Here is a 21,139-nt window from a genome sequence, read left to right on the forward strand (position 1 = left end):
CTGTGTTGAGCGTATGCCCCCTGGTGGTCAGTGTGCATCATAGCGACTGGTCGTTCCACCAAAACAGCTCTCCAACATCACCCAAGGGGTCCCAGATTGAGAGAGGGTGCAGGCCAGGCCGAGGGACCCCGCTGGTGAACAACTGGGGCTGGGGAGGGAAGTGGGAGATTGGCCAGCTGGGGAGGGACTGCAGGAGGGCTCCAGGGCATGTCCAGCCTGTCTCAGTCAGTCCCAATCATTTGGACCCCAGCAGCAAGCTAACCTACTGGTCAGAGCATCTGCCCCCTGGAGGTCAGTGCATGTCATAGTGAGCCATTTAGAAGCCTTAGCATATCATTAGCATATTATGCTTTGATTGGTTGAAAGGCCAACTGGATGATCAGACACTTAGCATATTAGGCTTTTATTATATAGGATCATAACTGGTCTCTAAAGCATAAAATTATGTATTTTTAATTTAAAAATGTGCACTCTTAAAGAATCCATACCATTGTTTGTCAAGAGGCCTTACACACACAGTTACTATATCTATATGATCAGAATAATTATCTTTTTTAAAGATAATATTGAGTAATAACTGTAAAAAAAAAGTTTTGTTTATAGAAGAGATTGCAAACTAATGTTAAGTTGTCCTATATAATAAAGAGATAATATGGTAATTAGACTGAACAGCCGAATGACCTTCCAGACGTCCTTCTGATAACCTTCCAGACAAAGCCAGGGTTGCAAGAGCCAGCCGAGGCAACCGGGGCTGCAAAAGTCAAGCCCCTTGCACGAATTTTGTGCATCGGCCTCTAGTTTTGCAATAAAATTGAATACTTTTACAAATAATAAAATCATCCATGCCAAAGTGACTCACTCAAGTTAATTAATTTTCAAATGCTTCAATGGAGTTATTATGTATAAAGCCTCAGAATAATGAAATAAAGCTTTGGATATTCTGTGGAATTAGCAATTATTCAAATAATTTCCATGGATGTTAAATGCTAGTAAAATGTGCTTTTAAAATCTAAGAACAATATTGCTTTAGGAGAAAAAGTTATGAAAAAGCCAGAGAAGTAATTTTTGAGTTTTGTATAAAAATGAAAGGTTAAGTAAAAGGGCTTAAATACAATGTCTATAAAAATCATATAATCTCTCTAAGAGTTAAGGAGGTTATTTTAATCAACTGCTTAAGGAAACTAAGGAAATAGTCTGAATAGAAATAATCTAAATGCCCTGAAAAGCAATATGTTTGAGTTTAGATATGAACTATCAGTTTACCAGGGATGGCATATAAAGTTATTTTTGAAGCAAGAGGCAGCATAAGGAGATTTTATTCTTGATTCATTTTATGTTTGACTTGCTGGTATGAATTATTTCTAAAAATCCAAACTTTAAGAGACTGTTATGAGCTTTGGATTTCTGAAGGATACTTAAGAATGTGTAGTCACATTATCAATTCCAAATTCTCATCAGCATGGTAATAAGCTAATCTAGTGACAAAGTTTTAAATGATGTATCCTTGCTTGTCACTAAAGAGAAATCATTATACTAGGTGAGGAAATTATCCTTAGGATGAACATAAGTTACAAGAATAAAACATACTTTGTAAAAAAAAAAAAATCTTATTGATAACCAGTAACAATCATCACTAGCAATAATACACCAACTTTGTGTTTATTTATGTCTTTCTTTCTGAACTTAAAAAACAGTTCACAGACATGGCTTCTCTACCTCATTAATTTTTATTATACCCCAATGAGGTATGTATTTATTAATGCAAAAGTACATTATTAACATTGACTGAGCTGAGACATGTTTATAAGTATTTGTTTAAGTAAAAGATCCTCATGGATAAACATTTAGACATATGAGGGGTAGGTTAAAAGGGGAAGATGAACCAGTATGCAGCAGCTGCTCAAATCCATTAGCAGCTTAGATCAAAATTTAGAAAAGGATTTATAAATGAATGCAGTGAATAGCTTCATGATTAAATTCTAGTTACATTTAAAGAATTGGTTTGGTTTTATGTCAGGCTAATTAAACTTGCAATTGAAGTAATGTAGGGATATTGTTATGATCTCTATATAAAGCCTCAAATGAGAAACTTCTATGACAATTAAATGTCAAGAAAAGATTTTCTTCTCTTCAGAAACTTGGGGAAAATTAGAGTCCTTTAAATGTTTGTATTTTTCCTTTTGTTCTGACCACTGGATACCTAAGTAGTATTTATGTTTTGACCACAATAATTATGAGACATTATGGCCTACACTATCTTGACCTCTTACTAAGAAAAGCATTTTTTTTTCTTGGTACTCTGTTTATTTATTTACATACTAGAGGCCCAATGCATGAAAATTCATACACTGGAGGGGTTGGGGGGTTCCCTCAGCCCGGCCTGCCCCCTCTCACAGTCCAGGAGCCCTCAGGGGTAGGAGGCCACCGGCAATCAGGGGAAGGCAATGCCCCATCACACCTCTGCTGCTGCTACTGCTGGCAGCACAAGCCTTGGCCAGCCCTGGTTACCTGAGCCTCAGGCAGCCCTAGGCAGCTGGGCAGCCGACATCCGAGGCTTGCCTGCACCTCAGGCTGGCCCTGGGCGGCTGGGAGCTGAGGGTGGGTCTGGCCGCACCGTGCACCTGCCTCCCCCACATCTGGGCTGAAAGGACTGGGTGACTCCGGCAAGGCTGAGGGGACTGAGCGCCACCATCTTATGGCTATGGGCACCCCCATCTTTGTGATGGCATGACGGTCAATTTGCATATCCCCTCTTTATTAGATAGGGTCCCTCAGCCTGGCCTGCGGGATCAGGCTGAAACTAGCTCTCCGACATCCCCCGAGGGGTCCTGGATTGTGAGAGGTCATAAACCAGGCCAAGGGACCCCACTGGTGTACAATTGGGCCAAGGAGAGATGTGGGAGGTTGGCCAGCCGGGAAGGAACTGCAGGAGGGCTCTAGGGCATGTCCATCCTGTCTCGCTCAGTCCCGATTGGCCGGACCCCAGCAGCAAGCTAACCTACCAGTCAGAGTGTCTGCCCCCTAGTAGTCAGTGCACGTAAAAGCGACTGGTCAACCAGTCAACTGTCTGTCCCCTGGTGGTCAGTGCACATCATAGCGACTGGTCAACCAGTCAACTGTCTACCCCCTGGTAGTCAGTGCCTGTCATAGTGAGCAGTTGAGTGGCCTTAGATATCATTAGCATATTACGCTTTGATTGGTTGAACAGCTGACCAGTTGACAGGACACTTAGAATATTAGGCTTTTATTATATAGGATTTATCTATTGTAGTACATAATTTTATATAGCAAGTCATATAATTCACCTTTGGAATGATGTTAAGATAAAAATATTATTAAAATAAATATTATATATGTATATGTATATATATATGTGTATATATATATGCTATTTTGCATGTGTTAATATATTGAGTGAAAAATCAATTGGAAAAAAGCTTTAAAAGATACTAAATTTGTCTTATATTTAACTTAATTTTTTCCACATACTAGGTATAACTTACTATTGCTAAATCACCAGGAAAAGGTGCCTACACTCACTTTCTTACCACCATTCTCTTCAAAACCCACAATCTATGACAATATTATCAGTTTTTGATAATAGCCACAGTAATCTTTGTCTTGTCTCAAATTAATTTAGTTAATTTAACTTTCCAGGTTGTAACCATGTATCATCCAATTATTTTTTAATTATAAGGAAAAATATTCATCAAAATAATTAATATGATATTAAGAAAAAATAACTATATAGCAAAGTTACTGTAAGTCCCCAAATTCCAGATTTATAAAAAGATCTAATTTCCCTTAAAGTCTTACACTGCCATTCGAAAAATTAAGAAAGTGGCTTATTTACTAAATTTGAACAATGAGAAGAAAGACATAATGATTACATACTTATTTTTGTTACTACTATTTATTTTTGTTATATCATGCAGGTATTAATAAGTTAAATATAAAATGGTGTTTGGTGAAGAAATCTTTTGTAAAGATTGTAATATAACTATAGTTTAAGAGAGGAATTGAAAATTAAATTGAGTATGTCATAAAGTGAATATAATACCTATTTATGTTATAATAGGAAAAGATTGAGTATCACTATAGTTAAATAAGATATATCATCTATAAAATGGATTTACATTTTATAAAATAACAACCTACTTTGGTTATGAGGATGAAATGAGTTAATGTATTTTAAAACATTTCTGCCACAAAAGTAAGTATTCAATAAATACTGGGCTGGGCAAAAGTAGGTTTATAGTTGTGAGTACATAAAACTCAGAGTTTATTGTATTATTAAACTCAGAGTTTATCTTGTATTATTATTTATTAATTATTGTATTATGCTCCATATGAACAACTATAAACCTTCTTTTGCCTATTCTTATATAAGCTACTAATGTAAACTCAAGACTTTTGTAAAAAGTTTTTCAAAAATCTCTTTTACTAAACTATTTTAGTAATGTCATCCTAACCACCACCAAAACTTATCTGAAACAATTTTATATGCACTTACAGCACCTAGATTTTTGATTCTATAACATTATGAAGTAGCTACATCTAGGCTTGACTTGGGGGGTGGGTAGTGGGTCAAGATGTAATTAGAAGAAAGCTAGAATATTTTAAAATATATTTCTGGTTAATAAGAGGACAAAGAAGCCAGCATTAAGGGAGTCACAGGAGACAAATTTGACAATTTGCATATGCAAATAAACAAGTTGAATCTGCAAAAACTCATGCAAATCTAATGTTACACAGAATCAGAGTTTAATATTATGCATGTATGTGTCTATAATATATATGTAATTTTCATGCAAAGAAAAGATGACTCTAGATATGTTTATATTTTATTATCTTTAATAAATATATATCTATTTATACAGGGGTCCTCAAACTTTTTAAACAGGGGGCCAGTTCACTGTCCCTCAGACCTTTGGAGGGCCGTACTATAGTTTAAAAAAAAACTATGAACAAATTTCTATGCGCACTGCGGGCCCGGGACGAGTCGGCTGCTAAGCAGGACAGGCAGCGGCACCCCGTGGGCCGTAGTTTGAGGATGCCTGATTATAATATAGATTAGTACCTTTTTCTAGAAATATAATTAGAAGAGACCCATCTAATGTCTGTTTAACATTGTACAATAGGTCTTAGAATCACATCATGTTAAGCGAATGTAATATTCCAAAAGGCAAAAGCCTATGTAAAAGCTATAGATTTAAGATATCACTGATAAAACAAAAATAATGTTCAAATTATAAGAGGCTGAGTCTATTAAAGAGGTCTCATTTCTGAATGAAGCAACCAAATTTCAATTGGTTGATAATTCAGAAACTGACTCTAGATTGGGTAATATGATCCTCTTTTCTATTTTATGTTTGAAGGTCACAGTAGAGAAACATATTTGATGAAGTTGTTGTATATATATGTATGTATATATATGATAACATTAATGTATAAAAAGTAAAAATATATACATAATAAAATTGTTGTAAACTGAGTAAAGTATCTATATATTTAAAAGCCTAAGCAACCGAATGACTGAACAACCGAACAACCGGTTGCTGTGACACACACTGACCACCTGGGGGAAGACGCTCAATTCAGGAGCTGTCCCCTGGTGCTCAGTGTGCTCCCACAGCCAACCTCCCCGAGCCGGCCAACCTCCCACAGTCTCTCCCCCAGCCGGCCAACATCCCACAGTCCCTCCCCACACTGGCTGGCCCCCATCAGCTCCGATCAGGGGGCTGGCCGGCCAACCTCCCGTGGTCCTCCCTCCCCCAGCCAACAGACCCAATCGCCCCAATAGGGACCGGGCATGACAGCCCAGATTGGCTCTGATTGCTGGCCATGCCAAGGGACCCCACCCAGGCACAAATTTGTGCACCCGGCCTCTAGTAAAAAGAATAAGCAGAATTTAGTTATAAATATTAATGAAAAGTTTAATAATAATTTTGATAATTTACAAGTTTTGTCAAATTTTATGACATTTAAAACAACAGACTCATGTATTACATTTGAATATGTAATTTGATTAAATAGGCTTTAATAATTATTTAAATGTACTAAATGTATTACTGTAGTTTTGAAATATTAGTTGTGTAATGAATATTTAAATTTTTACATATAGTGGTTGATAGAAATAAACAATAATTTCAGCTTTAAAATGTGTCAAGAGTAATGATGTTCCTCCCCCCAAAAGCCCTTTGAACTTTAAATATTCTATTAACAATGAACAGTGAGTTAATGTTTTATGGATCTATGAGGCTGGACATAGAAAATCATAATGTAAAGGAAAGTTGCCACAAGCTTTTTTGTTTTTGTTTTTTTCTTTTAATGTTACTTTACCTTTGTATCTTTCTTTTCACTTCCTTTCAGAGCCACTTTTCTTTTGCTCACCAATTTCCTCCCTCATTTTCTGCCCCTAATCATACAACTACCTTGACTCCTAGCATCCGATAGTACCCATGCTCATACCTAAGTATACTAGAAAGCAAGTTGATTGACTCTTCACTCTCTCTGTACCATCTATATTTGCATTTTTGTTTCCAAATATCATCTGGAAAAAAGATAAAACTAAACCTAAAGAAATTAATTTTTATATTATCAGTATATACATGATATCTAGTGGGGGACTAATTTTGAGGCAGGAGTGGCCTTCCCTATGAAAATGACTGACTGCTACAATCAGGCATGTTTCAGATCTTATGCATAGGTATGGCCTCCAGAATACAATGTTGAGTCAAGGGTAGTGTGAGTGGGGAGGCACAGGGACATAAATGCTACCAACAAATACATATATATGTCTATCCAGATGTTTATGCTAAAAATAAAGCAAATATTGCTCTAAACTCATCTCAAAACAGCTTGATGCTATACAGGTAAAATAGATAGATGATGGATGATGGATAGATGATAGATGATAGCTTGATAGACAGGCATAGATAGATGATAGATGATAGATAGAAGGTAGATAGATGATAACAGATATAGATAAATATCAGTGAGCTTTTCTTGTCTAGTCATGAACTGTACGTGCTGGTACCAATGTGCTCACTGCAGGTGGGGGTGAGTATTTGATAGCTGTGACTAGTCTTTGCAGGAATCCTAGGAAGGCACAGCCATATAGACATGTAGGATCTTGACTTTGGGTGGTGAACACACAATACAGATGATGTATTATAGAATTGTACACTTGCAACTTATATATAATTTTATTAACCAATGTAACCCCAATAACTTCAATGAAAATATTTTTAAAAGGCATGTAGGCTCTTCTAGTAAATATATTTATTCTCTAAAGCATGTAGAAAACTTCACCTATTTTGCTGCCACTGCTAATTTTGGGAGGAAAATAACCCATTTGATATACAGGCTACTGTGAATCAGTGTATATGTCTCAGATTGTATAGTGCAAAAAAAAAGGTATAAGCCAGTAATATTTTCATATCATGTTGTCTGAATTTGCTGAAAAGACTCTATTGAACAGAAAAGAAATTAGGAGGATTATTTTGTATTATTACTTTTTAAATCCATATTCTGAAAAGTATTAGGTTCTTTGATGCACCACATAATTATTTTCTAAAATAAAAACAGTATATCTAGGCTACTATCATGGCATATTTGATGTATGTAAAGTACCTTTATAAACTCCTTAGCCAAATCTACTTTGAAAGACAGTATTTTGATTTTTCTAGGGCCTATATCAATATTCTCCAAACAGATCCATTATCATTTCTTTCTTTCCTTTTGTCCTTCACACTCCTATAGTAGGGTGTTGCACTCTGATTAATTAGAAATAATATGTGATGAAGATTGTAGAGAGAAATCTTAATTATTCCATTTTTGGGATGTAATTTTAACTTAAAAATCATTTTGTGATGAATTATGTAGCCAATATAGTTACATATAAATTATTAACACAAAGATTCATGACTCTCCTATCTATATTTTATAATTTGTAATCCTCAAGAATTTAAATCAAGTAGGATTACTTACTAAGAAATAAAACTAAGATTTTTTCACCTTGTACTCTATCCTCAATTTGGTGTAAGCCCTCATCACAAGTTAAACAATTGCAAGAGTTTTAAAATCAATACATTTGGTTAATTAGATATATGATCTATTTTAGAAAATGTATATTATAGTATATATATATATATATATATATATATATATATATATGATCACACATGGCATCTTTTCTCTAATAAAGTAATTGGAACAACTGGTTAGGAAGTTCTAGTAAGAATCTGAAATATTAGCATTTCAGAGGCATTTCTTTGGTTAACTACCATAAGCAGAAGTTTTATACTATGCAATTTTATGTCCAGAAGATTCTATAGCAAATAAACTCTAATAAACAGTAAAAGAATAGAGGCAGAAAGTAGATATTTTAAAAAGCAGACAGAATTAGAAATCTATTTTTTGCTAGATTTCAAAAGATATTTGAGTTCTAAAACTATCTGCTTTCATGAATAAGATTTTTTTTTCTCCCAGGCTAAAAGGTTGTTTATTTTAAGAGGACAGCCTTGTGGGTTGCTCTGTTGGTTAGAGTGTTGTCCGGATACGCCAAGTTTTCAGGTTTGATCCCTGGTTAAGGCAAATACAAGAATTAACCAATGAATGCATAAATAAGTGGGACAACAAATCAATCAATCTCTCTCTTGCTCTCTCCTGCCTCTCTCCCTAAAATCAATTTCAAAAATTTGAAGAGGGCAAAGATTTCGGGGAATTTCAAAATCTCTCAGGAGGAAAGGCATTGTTTTTCTAGTTCTAATCCTTACCAAGATTTTCCTACTGTTTTAAAATCTGAGGTTTTATGCTTTTGCATAACTAAACTTTGAAATTACATATATACACACGGTATACATACACATAGAAAAAAACACATAAACTTTACTCACAGGCAAACTGAAGTACGGCCTCTCTACTAAGAATACTTCCCAAAGTGTTGGCTGCTAAACACTGGTAATGGCCAGAATCTCTTGCTTCACTTGGATTGCTTATAATGAAGGTCCCGTCGATCAAACTGTAGCGATAATCACTTTCCAAATCAATTTCTGTTCCATTTCGAAGCCATCTAAGGAAAAATCAGAAGACAAATTGTGAAAATGACTTGAGACATTATAATACTCCCTGGGAGAGTCAGAATTTCATTGAAGGGAATTTTTAAGACTTAAGAAAAATAAGTAACAGTGAATTTCTACCTGTAATTGGGGACTGGATTGCCACGAACTTCACAATTCAGTGCTACTTTCTTTTCATCAGAATCAGTTGGGAAAATTATATCATCTGGTTCTTGCACAAACACTGGCCCATAGTCCACACTTTCTGTAAGGACCAAGATAGATAGACTTTAAAATTTCTTGAAATATCAAGACATGTGTTTGTTTTTTTCTCAATTATGTTTGTATTCAAAATTCTTGCTTTTTCCTTGTACTCAAAGGCATATTACCAAAAGAAAGGGTTAGCTATGAAATTATATTGTTTTAGTAGATTGTAGAGATTTAAATAGATTTTTTGTAGTTGACAGAATTCTCATAAAAATAGGATATATATAGTGGAAAGCAAGTATTTCAAGCATTACTTTTGTATATTTTAAAATATATATCTTTATATTCACCTAAAGCAGAGTATTATTATGTGAATAATACTAAACAAAAACATTATTTTAAAAACCTAAAAGTTTGTAAGCTCTTAGAATGTTAAAAATAATATACAATAAAGAAAAAAAGATATGAATTAGTATTGTGTTACTACTTAGATGCTGGGGATATAAAAACATCGGCCCTTATGCATTCTTCATATATTCCTTTTTTCACTTATTCAATCAAGCACTACTTAGTGCTGATAATGCTAAAGTGTAGGGAGAAATCATGTAATACAAATACATATATTGTCATGGAATAAATAAAATATGTCCTCAAAAATTTAAATAACTGAATAAAAATGTCAAAATAATGTTCATCAGTAAGTAAACAAGGTAAATAGGAGATCAGAAGAGAAAAGACATAAAAAAGGAGGGCAAAAGTAAGAGTACTTAAACTTACTAAGTGCCTACTGTATGCCAGATACTAGATTCTATCTCATTTAGTTAGTTAATACTCAGAGAAATCCTATCTAATAAAGAGGGAATATGTTAATTGACCATCACTATGTCACAAAGATGGCTGCACCCACAGCTGAGGCCAAGTTCCCATAAGGAGCCCTAATGAGCAATCTGCAGGGACCTGAGGCTATGCCCTCCCCCACCCCCATGGGGCTTAACAGGGGACCTCAGACTGTGCCCCCCACCTGGCAGGGCTTGACAGGGGACCTCAGGGTGTGCTTCCCATCCTGGTGCTGGGCTAGGGGACCTCAGGCTGTGCCCCCCTGCCTGGCTGGGCTTGACAGGGGACCTCAGGCTGTGCCCCCCACCCAGCAGGATTTGACAGGGGACCCCAGGCCATGCCCCCAACCCAGTGGGGCTTGCCAGGGGATCTCAGGCCATGCCCCCCACCTGGCGGGGCTTGACCTTGACGGAGGACCTCAAGGCACATCCCCTGCCTTGGTCTGGGCTGGGGGACCTCAGGCCACACCCCTCATCCTGGCGCTGGGCCAAGGGACCTGCAGCTGAGTCCCCTGCCCGGCAGGGCTTGACAAGGGTGGGACTGGCCGGGTCTGGATCTAGCCCAATGCGGGGGGGGCAGCCAGGTCTGGATCTCACGCGATTTTGAGGTGCATGTGGGTTGGCAGGGACTTGACTCTGGGTCCCGTGGTGTGCCCCAGACTCTGACAGGAGAAGGTTTTCATATACATTTTACTAATTTTCTTTCATCTCTGACACTTCTATTATAGAGAAAGGGCAAATAGCAATATTAAATTATTTCCTCTAATTAATCCCCTTTTAATGTGCATGAATTTCATGCACCGGGCCACTAGTTCTATAATAAAGGTCACTTTAAACTAACAAAACTTTCATGGAAAAGTAGAAATGAATACAGGCTCCGTATGTCTGGTTGGGCTTGAGGAAGACCATTCTGCTAGAGAAGTGATGAGTAAATGTGCTGTGGGAGTACAAGTCATGTTAGTCTGCAGTAGTGTGAGAATTTACAGACTTATATGCATACCTAGGATCTATAGTATCCTCAATTGTGAACCTAGGAAAAAAGTAAAAACTTTTTGCTTTATTTTTAATAGTCATGAATTTGATTGCATGATAACCTTAGATCAATATTCTCACCTTGGTACATTTTGGGATATTCTGTGTTGTGAGACTGTCCTGTGCTTTGTTAGATATTTCCCATCATCCCTGGCCTCTACTCACTAGATTCCAGTAGTGATAATAAATCAACAAGTGATAATAAATAACGTCTCCAGACACTGTTAAATATCCTGTGGTGTCAAAATTACCCTCTTTTAAAACAACTGCCTTAGGAAAATGAAGAGGGGAAATTTTAGAAAAGCCATATTTCCAATATCTGTACAAAACATTTAGAAGTTTACTTGGTCCATGGATAACCACAATAAAATACCAAAAAACTATGCAAAAATAAGTGTCTCAGGAAACTTGATCTTTAAAAAATTATAACTTAAAAAGATGTATACTTTCATACTTCAAATATAGGTAAATTAATTTTCTTTATTTAAATGCATGGTAAGTCTATTCTTTTGGGGCAAAGAAAATAAGTGTCATGATGTTCTAAACATTCATCCAATAAAAACTGAGCACTCACAATGAGTAGACAATGAGAAGTATTTTCTTTAAGCCCTAGATAACCTAGCTGAGATTCTTTATCTTAACTCACAACAAAAAAATATTGAGAAAATAACTAAAATGTATTTCTCTACACCAAATTATACCAACGTTGCTGAACACTTTTATTTAAAAATAAGGAAAATAAGTGACTGGATAAACAAATAACTAGAGAAAATTATTCTCAAAATATTGTAATTGTTTTTGTATCATAATTAATTTAAAAATTTGACAAAGCACATGAAACCTCATTAAACTTTCAATTAGAGTTAAACTGCACAATCAAGTTATAAAAAATAATCTTTATACACTGAAATGATTATTTATATACTAGAGGCCCAGTGCACAAATCTGTGCATGGGTTTCGGGGGAGAGGTGACCTCAGGAGGTTGGCTGACCGGGGGGCAGGGACCCCAGGGGTTGTCTGGCAGGCCCCAATCATGTGATTGGGGCCTGCTGGCCAGGGTAGGGGGAGGAATAGAGGGAGGAACCGTGGGAGGTTGGCCGCCATCCCTGAGGAGGGAGCTGACCCTCAGCCCCCCTGGGAAAGGTGCCGTGTCCACTGCGACCCACCCCAGTTTTCTGTCCCAGCCCAGGCCCAAAGGCCCCGGCAGGGTCGGGAGAGGAGGCGACAGTTGCTGGGCCGGGCACGAAAGGAATGGATACTTGATGCTGATGCTGCCCTTGGCATCTTGCCACAACGCAGTTCCCCTCCTCTTTCCCTCACTGCTGCACTGCCACCATGGGGGGGAGGCAGCCCCAGGGAAGGGAGAGTATGGGAGCGAGACAAACCCTTGTGTCAAGGGCTGCTTTCAATAGATCGCAGCAAGGGAGCCACTCTGCTATGTACGAAACCCCGACCCAGAAGCAGGTCTCTATGAATGGTTTAGCACCAGGGGCCGATGGGGGCCGGCTGGCCAGGGGAAGGGGCCACAGGAGTACACTGACCATCAGGGGGGCAGCCCCTGCATTGAGCGTTTGCCCTCTGGTCATAGTGAGTGGTCGACTGGTCAACAGGTCATTCCAGTCATTTGGTCATAACGGTTGCTTAGGCTTTTATATATATAGATTATAAATGCCTAGGATATATAAAATTAACATTTAATAAATGTATTTTATATATCTATACATTACCAAACTCATGAGCTTTAGAGTCAGACATACTTTGGTTGAAATTCCAGTACCATCATTTTCTAGCCTTGAGCTAACTACTTTTATCTTTTGCTGCTCAATTTATTAATTATCCTACATAATAAAAGGGTAATATGCAGATCAACTGAACGGCAGAACGACCAGTCCCTATGATGCGCACTGACCACCAGGGGGCAGATGCTCAATGCAGGAGCTGCCCCCAGGTGGTCAGTGAGCTCCCACAGGGGGAGCGATGCTCAGCTAGAAGTTCTGAGCCTGGCTCACAGCTGGGAAGCGCAGCAGTGGTGGGCCTCCGCGGTAGAGCTAAGGATGTCCGACAGCTTAGGCCTGCTTTGGACATCCCCTGAGGGTTCCCAGACAGAGAAAGGGTACAGGCCCGGCTGAGGCACCCCCCCCCCCCGCCCCGAGTGCACGAAAGTTGTGCACTGGGCCTCTAGTAGATAATAAAGTGTCGTTACAGTGTTATAATGAGGATCAATGGACATTAACACTTATAAATAAATACACAGTAAATCATAAGTACTCAATAAATGTATATGCAATATGGTATGTAATACAACAACCATGTGGCCAGGCTAACCTCCCCCCCCCCGCCCCTTTTTATAGATGACAAAACTGAGGCTGAAGTAAATTAACTGAATTTATATAGCAAATACATGATGAACCTGGAATACAAATCCAGGAATGTTGGTATCTAGAACCTAATTACCACTATTACAATTTACAAAGCACTTTCATATTATTTAATTCACTGAGCTGAGCATTATAACTATTTCTAATTCAAAGATGAAAACTCTGAGGTTCTGAGAGACTTCTGCAAAATTAACCACAGGCTAAATAGTTGATTTTAACTAAGATTCTTTGGTGTCAAATCTTATGTTCTGAAAAATGTCAAAATAGACAAGAGGAATAAAAGATTGTCATTCTGGAGAATAGCAGAGGGGAAAAGATTTGCTAAATTATGGACTGAAAAACAAGTGACTAGTCTGAACAACATTTATTCTATCATGACTGTCCATACTCTGTATCTCTTTGTTGTTCATTGTCAACTCCAAAAGTATCTTAGCATGCACTCTCTCATCCTTTCTCTCATTTTTCTCTTAGAAATAAAGTTCATTGTAAGGGGTGAAAAAGCATGTGTCTAGGTAGAGTGCACCAATTCCCAGCAAAGAGTAATCAATGACGATACTATCTCTGAGAATATTATTGATTCATCTATAATAATAAAAGGGTAATATGCTAATTAGACCAGACATCTTCTGGACATCATTCCGGATGTCCTTCCAGACAAAGCTGAGGCCAGAGGGAAGCCAGCCCGGGTCCCAGGTGCCTGCCAGCGGCCATAAGAGGGAAGCAGCCCAGGTTCCGGGTGCCAGAGGGAAGCCGGTGCCAGCAGCCGGGGGAAGGAATGCCTACTCTTGCACGAATTTTTGTGCATTAGGCCTCTACTTCTTCTATAATCATGAGTCCATCTATTAATAAAGATAATACATTTATTGCTTAAAGCAATGTCCTTACACTTTGCAATTTTTAGCTTGATGGATTTGTAACTTGAGTAGATAGACTTCAAAACTTACATGACGGTAAATCATCACAAAGATCATGATAATCAATAAATCAAAATCTTTACTTAACATGGTAGAAATCTTTGAGATAGTTGTGTAACAGGCAGATGCCATCACACACAATGTTAACTTTTCATAGGGCTAATGTTTTAGAGTGTGTTTTTTCTTGAACAGACTTTTAATGAACAGACTACAAATATTTGTAGATGGCTGAACTTAAAATGCTAGTGGTTATTATCTGTGAAATATTAGATTCTATGTCAAGTGTCTTTTCTTCAGAAGAGGATTGTTTCAGTTTTGAAATGATCTTAGTTTCCCTGCTACAAAGAATGATGAAATCAGCATCCTTTTTCTCACTTCCCCCCACTTTATTTCCTAAATTTTCTCAGTTTTGTTTGTTAATCACAGTTCACATGGTTTCTTATTCAGTTATTACCTATTATGATAGTAAACATTTGTTATGTCTTTTCAATATGGGTTTTCATTTCTGCTTCCTATTTTTTTCCCAATTTAAAGATCATATGTACTATATTCCTTGTTATATGGATAAGAATATCTATTTGTTGTCTTTATAAGTAAAAGAAAACTTGACTGGGTATCAAATTAGGCATTCACTATTAATGACTATAGATATCCTTTCATTCTCTCTCTCTGTTCACGTTTAATATTACCATGATGATGTCTGAATTCTAGACTGACTTTCTTCACTCCCCAGTGACTGGAGTTTATGCCTGGATGCCCATAGGCCTTTTCCTCATCCTTTAATTTCAAGAATTTTGCTAGATATATATTCATGTCACTTTCTATAACTTGCAGGTTCAAGAATTTCTTTTTTCAAGAACATATCTTTTTCCTTTGTTATGTTCACCTTATATCACCTAGGCATAGCTTGGATTTGTTAGTCTTATTTATCATATCTGTAAAAACTTTTATACTTTTATTCTTTTCATATTTGTTTGAATTTTTTATTTTTTTATTTTTTATTTTTATTTTTAAATAAATCTTTATTCAGATTATTACAATTATTTCTCCTTTTTCCCCCCATAGCTCCCCTCCACCCATTTCCCACCCCACCTTCTGTCCTTACCTCCCCACCACTGTCCTCATCCATAGGTGTATGATTTTTGTCCATTCTCTTCATGAACCCCCCCATACCCCTTTCCCCCTGAGAATTATCAGTCCACTCCCTTTCTATGCCCCTGATTCTATTATATTCACCAGATTATTCTGTTCCTCAGGTTTTTAATTCACTTGATTTTTAGGTTCGCTTGTTGATAGATATGTATTTGTTGTTCATAATTTTTCTCTTTACTTTTTTCTTCTTCCTCTTCTTTAAGAATACCTTTCAGCATTTCATATAATACTGGTTTGGTGGTGATGAACTCCTTCAGCTTTTTCTTATCTGTGAAGCTCTTTATTTGCCCTTCAATTCTGAATGATAGCTTTGCTGGGTAGAGTAATCTTGGTTGTAGGTTCTTGCTATTCATCACATTGAAAATTTCTTGCCACTCCCGTCTGGCCTGCATAGTTTCTGTTGAGAAGTCAGCTGACAGTCGTATGGGTGCTCCCTTGTAGGTAATTAACTGTTTTTCTCTTGCTGCTTTTAATATTCTCTCTTTGTCTTTTGCTCTTGGCATTTTAATTATGATGTGTCTTGGTGTGGTCCTCTTTGGATTCCTTTTGTTTGGGGTTCTGTGGGCTTCCTGGACTTGTAAGTCTATTTCTTTCACCAGGTGGGGGAAGTTTTCGGTCATTATTTCTTCAAATAGGTTTTCAGTATCTTGCTCTCTCTCTTCTTCTGGCACCCCCATAATTCTGATGTTGGTACGCTTGAAGTTGTCCCAGAGTCTTCTTACATTATCTTCAACTTTTTGGATTTTTTTTTTTTTTTGCTTTTTGCTTTTTCGGTTGAGTGTTTTTTGCTTCTTTGTATTTCAATTCTTTGACTTGATTCTTGTGTTCCTCTATTCTGTTTCTGGGTCTCTGTATAATATTTTTTATTTCAGTCAGTGTATGTTTAATTTCTAGTTGGTCCTTTTTCATATCTTCGAGGGTCTCGTTATATTTATCGGCCTTTTCTAGGATATTCTTAAAAAGTCTTATAACCGTGGTTTTGAATTCTATATCCAGTCGTTTGTTTTCCTCCATTTCTTTCGTTTGTGATCTGATTCTTTGACACCGCATTTTCACTGCTTCCCTGAGTTGGTAAGGTAGATATTTGTGCTAGGTTTCCAATATGGCCCAGTGGGTCTGCTTCCCCAGTTAACCTGAGGTGGACACTCTTGGTGCACCCCTTTGTGGACTGTGTGTACAGCCTTGTTGTAATTAAGTCTTTATTGTTGTTGGTATCACTGGGAAGAATTGACCTCCAGGCCAGTTGGCTGTAAGGATCAGCTGTGTCTATGCTGGGAGAAGTTCGGTGCTGGAGACAGCCTTATAGGATTAGACTTGCCAAATTGCAATAGCCTCTGTGCTCAGCTTGGATGGGGTGGAGTCTCAGTCTTGGCTTCCTGTCAGCCTTGCCCTTGCGCACATGTGCGCTTTCAGTCCTCCGCCTTCCCCAGCTCGAGTCTCCACCAGAGAGTCCAGACTCCCCCCACAAGAGCGTGGGTCCCCAGGGGCTCGCCTGGAACTGGGGTTCACTGCAGACAGAACTGGGGCTCAGTGCTTTCAGGAGACTCTGACTCCCTTCCACTAGGGAAAGCCTGTGGCAACCTCCGCAGCCTTTGTGCGCACTGGCGTGCGCGGGCGTGCACACTTTCAGTCCTCCGCCTTCCCCGGCTCCTGAGTCTCCGCCCGAGAGTCCAGACTCCCCACACAAAAGCGTGGGTCCCCAGGGGCTCGCCTGGAACTGGGGTTCACTGCAGTCAGAACTGGGGCTCAGTGCAGTCAGGATCCTCTGACTCCCTTCCACTAGGGAAAGCCTGTGGCAACCTCCGCAGCCTTTGTGCGCACTGGCCCGCGTGCGCCTTCAGACTTCTGCCTTTCCCAGCTCGAGTCTCCGCCCGAGAGTCCAGACTCCCCCCCGTAAGAGCGTGGGTCCCCAGGGGTTCGCCCGGAACTGGGGTTCAGTGCAGTTAGAACTGGGGTTCAGTGCGGTCGGAGCCTTCCTTCCCCCTTCCGCCAGAGAAAGTCAGCCAGGCTCTCAGCCGCCCTTCCTCTCTGCGCGCACAAAGCCCCTTTGCCGTACCTCCAATTCTCTGTGAGTTTTTCTCTTTCCTTCTAGTTGTAGAATTTTCACTCAGCCAGCTTTCCTGTGGTTCTGGATGGTGTCCGTTCTGTCTTTTAGTTGTAGTTTTGAAATTGTTGTGCGAGGCAGCAGTTTAGGTGTTTACCTATGCCGCCATCTTGGTTTCTCTTTGTTTGAATTTTTTAAATGTGGTTGCTGTGTTCCTATCTTTTCAGTTGCCTCTATATTTCACTATTGGTTGCTATGGGCCTATCATTTCAGGGTATGTGAAATCCTGTAATTATAAAAATCATGCCTGGTCCACCATCCTCTCTCTCTTCTCTGAGGGAAACATATATTCCTCCCAAAGGATATGCACTTATGAAAGTAATATATCTTCAAATAGTTAACTAAAATGTGGAAGGTAGACATGTAAGAAAGGTAATGACTAAACCTTTCTGGATAGCTGTCTCTTAGTTTTATATCAGAAAAATAAGATAAACTATTGAATGATCAGATTATTTGGGCAAGATGATCTCAGTTATGGAGGCAAGCCAGGGGCAAGGTTTAGAGGTAATTATATAGAGTGACATAAATTGGAGATGTTTAATGAACTATACTTGTAAATCTAAATTGACATTCATATAAATATATATCTATAATAATAAAAGTGTGATATGCAAATTGACTGAACGACCTAACAGCAGAACAACCATCTGGACGACCTTCCAGACAACCACGCTATGACACGCACTGGTGCCAGGCCAGCCAAGGAGGGTGCAATGCAATTGGTCAGGAGTTGGGGGGCCCTGCCATCCCCTGCGATCACCCCACAGAGGGAGGCCCAGGCCATCCTATGCCCAGCGATCAATCGCGGAGCCCCGGCCAGGTGGGCAGGGCCTCCCTGTGCACAGCGATCAATTGCGGAGCCCATGATCGATTGCCTCAAAAAGGGAAGCCCAGGCTACCTGAACAGCGGTGCTGCGGTGGTGGGCGGGGCCTCCCTCTGTGGGGCAATCGATCTGGCGGCCCCACGATCACCTCGCAGAGGGAGGCCCAGGCCAGCCAAGTGATTGCATCCTACGCCTGTCAACCCACAGAGGGAGGTGACCAGTGACTGGGGAGGGTGGGCAGCATGGTACAGATGGCAAGCAGTGGCAGTGGCAGGGACAGGGCCAGCTGCCTGAAGCTGAGGGAAGGAAAGTTACAATAGGCCCTGATCACCAGCCAGGCCTAGGGACCCTACCCTAGGGGTCCCGGATTGTGAGAGGGTGCAGGCCAGGCTGAGGGATACACCTCAACCCCCCTCCCCATGTACAAATTTTGTGCACCAGGCCTCCAGTGTACACACACACACACACACACACACACACACACACACACACACACACACACACATATATATATATATATATATATATATATATATACACACACATATATACTAGAAGCCTGGTGCATGGAATTCGTTCAGTCAGAGGGGTCCTTCAGCCTGGCCTGTGCCTTCTTGCAATCCAGGAGCTCTTGAGGGATGTCCTACTGATGGCTTAGGCCCACTCCCAGCAGATCTAAGCCGTCAGTCAGACATCCTTAGCATTGCCACAGAGGCAGCAGAGGCTCCCGCCACGCCGCTGCACTTGCCAGCCATGGGCCCAGCATCTGGCTGAGCGGCGCTCTCCGTGTGGGAGCACACTGACATCCAGGGAGCAGCTCCTGCGTTGAGCATCTGCCCCCTGGTGGTCAGCATGCATCATAGCGACTGAAGTTCCGCTGTTTGATTGATTTGCATATTAGCCTTTTATTATACTAGAGGCCCAGTGGATGAATTTGTGCACCGATGGGGTTTCTCGGCCTGGCCAGCGATCAGGACCAATTGGGGGCGCTGGCCAGCCAGAGGGAGGGACCACAGGAAGTTGGCTGGCCAGGGGGAGGGACCGCAGGATGTTGGCCAACCAGGGGGAGGGACTGCAGGAAGTTGGCTGGCCAGGGGGAGGGACAGCAGGAGGCTGTCCGGCCACTGGGAGGAGGTACTGCTGGCCAGCCCTCCCGTTTGGGGCTGATGGGGTCTGGCTAGCTGGTGGGAGGGACCTCAGGAGGTTGGCCAGCCAAAGGAAGTTGGCTGTGGGAATGCACTGACCACCAGGGGGCAGCTCCTGCCTTGAGCATCTGCCCTCTGGTGGTCAGTGCATGTCATAGCAACCGCTTGACTGGTCTTACGGTCGTTCAGTCATTCGGTCATTCAGTCACTTAGGCTTTTATATATATAAACTAGAGGCCCGGTGCACAAATTCATGCATGGGGGGGGGGGTTTTCCCTCAGCCCAGCCTGCACCCTCTCCAATCTGGGACCCCTCGAGGGATGTCTGACTGCCTGTTTAGGCCCAATCCAGATCGAGCCTAAACAGGCAGTCGGACATCCCTCCCACAATCCAGGACTGCTGGCTTCTAACCACTCACCTGCCTGCCTGCCTGATTGCCCTAATCGCTTCTGCCTGCCAGCCTGATCACCCCCTAACCACCCCCCTGACAGCCTGATCGACGCCTAACTGTTCCGCTGCAGGCCTGGTCTCCCCTAACTGTCCTCCCCTGCAGGCCTGGTCTCCCCTAACTGCCCTCGCCTGCAGGCCTGGTCCCCCCCAACTGCCCTCGCCTGCAGGCCTGGTCACCCCTAACTGCTCTCCCCTGCTGGCCTGATCACCCACAACTGCCCTCCCCTGCTGGCCATCTTGTGGTGGCAATCTTGTGTTCACATGGGGGTGGCCATCTTTGACCACATGGGGCAGCCATCTTGTGTGTTGGAGTGATGGTCAATTTGCATATTACCTCTTTATTATATAGGATAGGATTCTTCTTTCTCCTTTTCCATTTTGTTATCCCTGAGCTTTAGTAATAACCTCATCCATTCTGGTTTCAGCAAGACCAGAAAAACAACATAGAATTGTGGAAAAGTGATGCAGATTCATATTTAGGCTAGTGGTTCTCAAATCCTTTTAATAACAGATATTTTATAATCCACCTTTATAAAAATTAGTAAATATTCTTATTTATATGCATTTTTAAATTTAATAAAAGGCAAATAAAAATAGAAGTAGCATAAAATAGTATTTAATTCATAGGTAAATTCTCAGTGACAATCCTATCTAATAAAAGAGAAACATGCAAATTGACCGTACTGCTGCTATACCAAAAGTCACGCCCACCAGCCAATCAGGAGTGAGTATGCAAATTAACCCAACAAATATGGCGGCAGCCATGGAGCTGGAGCAAGCAGGAGGCTTGGGTTTACCCCCGGTGATGGAAGAAGCCAAGCTTCCCACCCGCCCTGGCAGGCCCTGGCCTCTGCTCAAGGCTACAAAGTTTCAATTATAGAAGATAAATAAATCCCAACAAAAATGGCGGCAGCCATGAAGCTGGAGAGAGCAGGAGGCTTGGGTTTCCCCTGGTGATGCAGGAAGCCAAGCTTCCCACACACTCTGGCCTGCCCTGGCCTCTGCTCAAGGATACAAAGTTTCAATTATAGAAG

The 21,139-nt window shown here is 40.4% G+C and overlaps 1 protein-coding gene across 1 annotated transcript in view; it reads right to left on the reverse strand.

Moving 5' to 3' along the window:
- CNTN5 (contactin 5) overlaps positions 1-21,139 on the reverse strand; it is a 1,155,131-nt gene that overhangs the window by 435,486 nt on the left and 698,506 nt on the right. Inside the window, exons 5-6 of the mRNA XM_080642588.1 lie at positions 9,204-9,327; positions 8,901-9,076 (exon numbers count right to left, since the gene is read on the reverse strand). Coding sequence (XP_080498714.1) covers positions 8,901-9,076; positions 9,204-9,327 — 300 coding nt within the window. The remainder of the gene's footprint in view (positions 1-8,900; positions 9,077-9,203; positions 9,328-21,139) is intronic.

The sequence above is a fragment of the Plecotus auritus genome, assembly GCF_963455305.1.
Source record: "Plecotus auritus genome assembly, chromosome: 9".
Taxonomy (NCBI): domain Eukaryota; kingdom Metazoa; phylum Chordata; class Mammalia; order Chiroptera; family Vespertilionidae; genus Plecotus; species Plecotus auritus.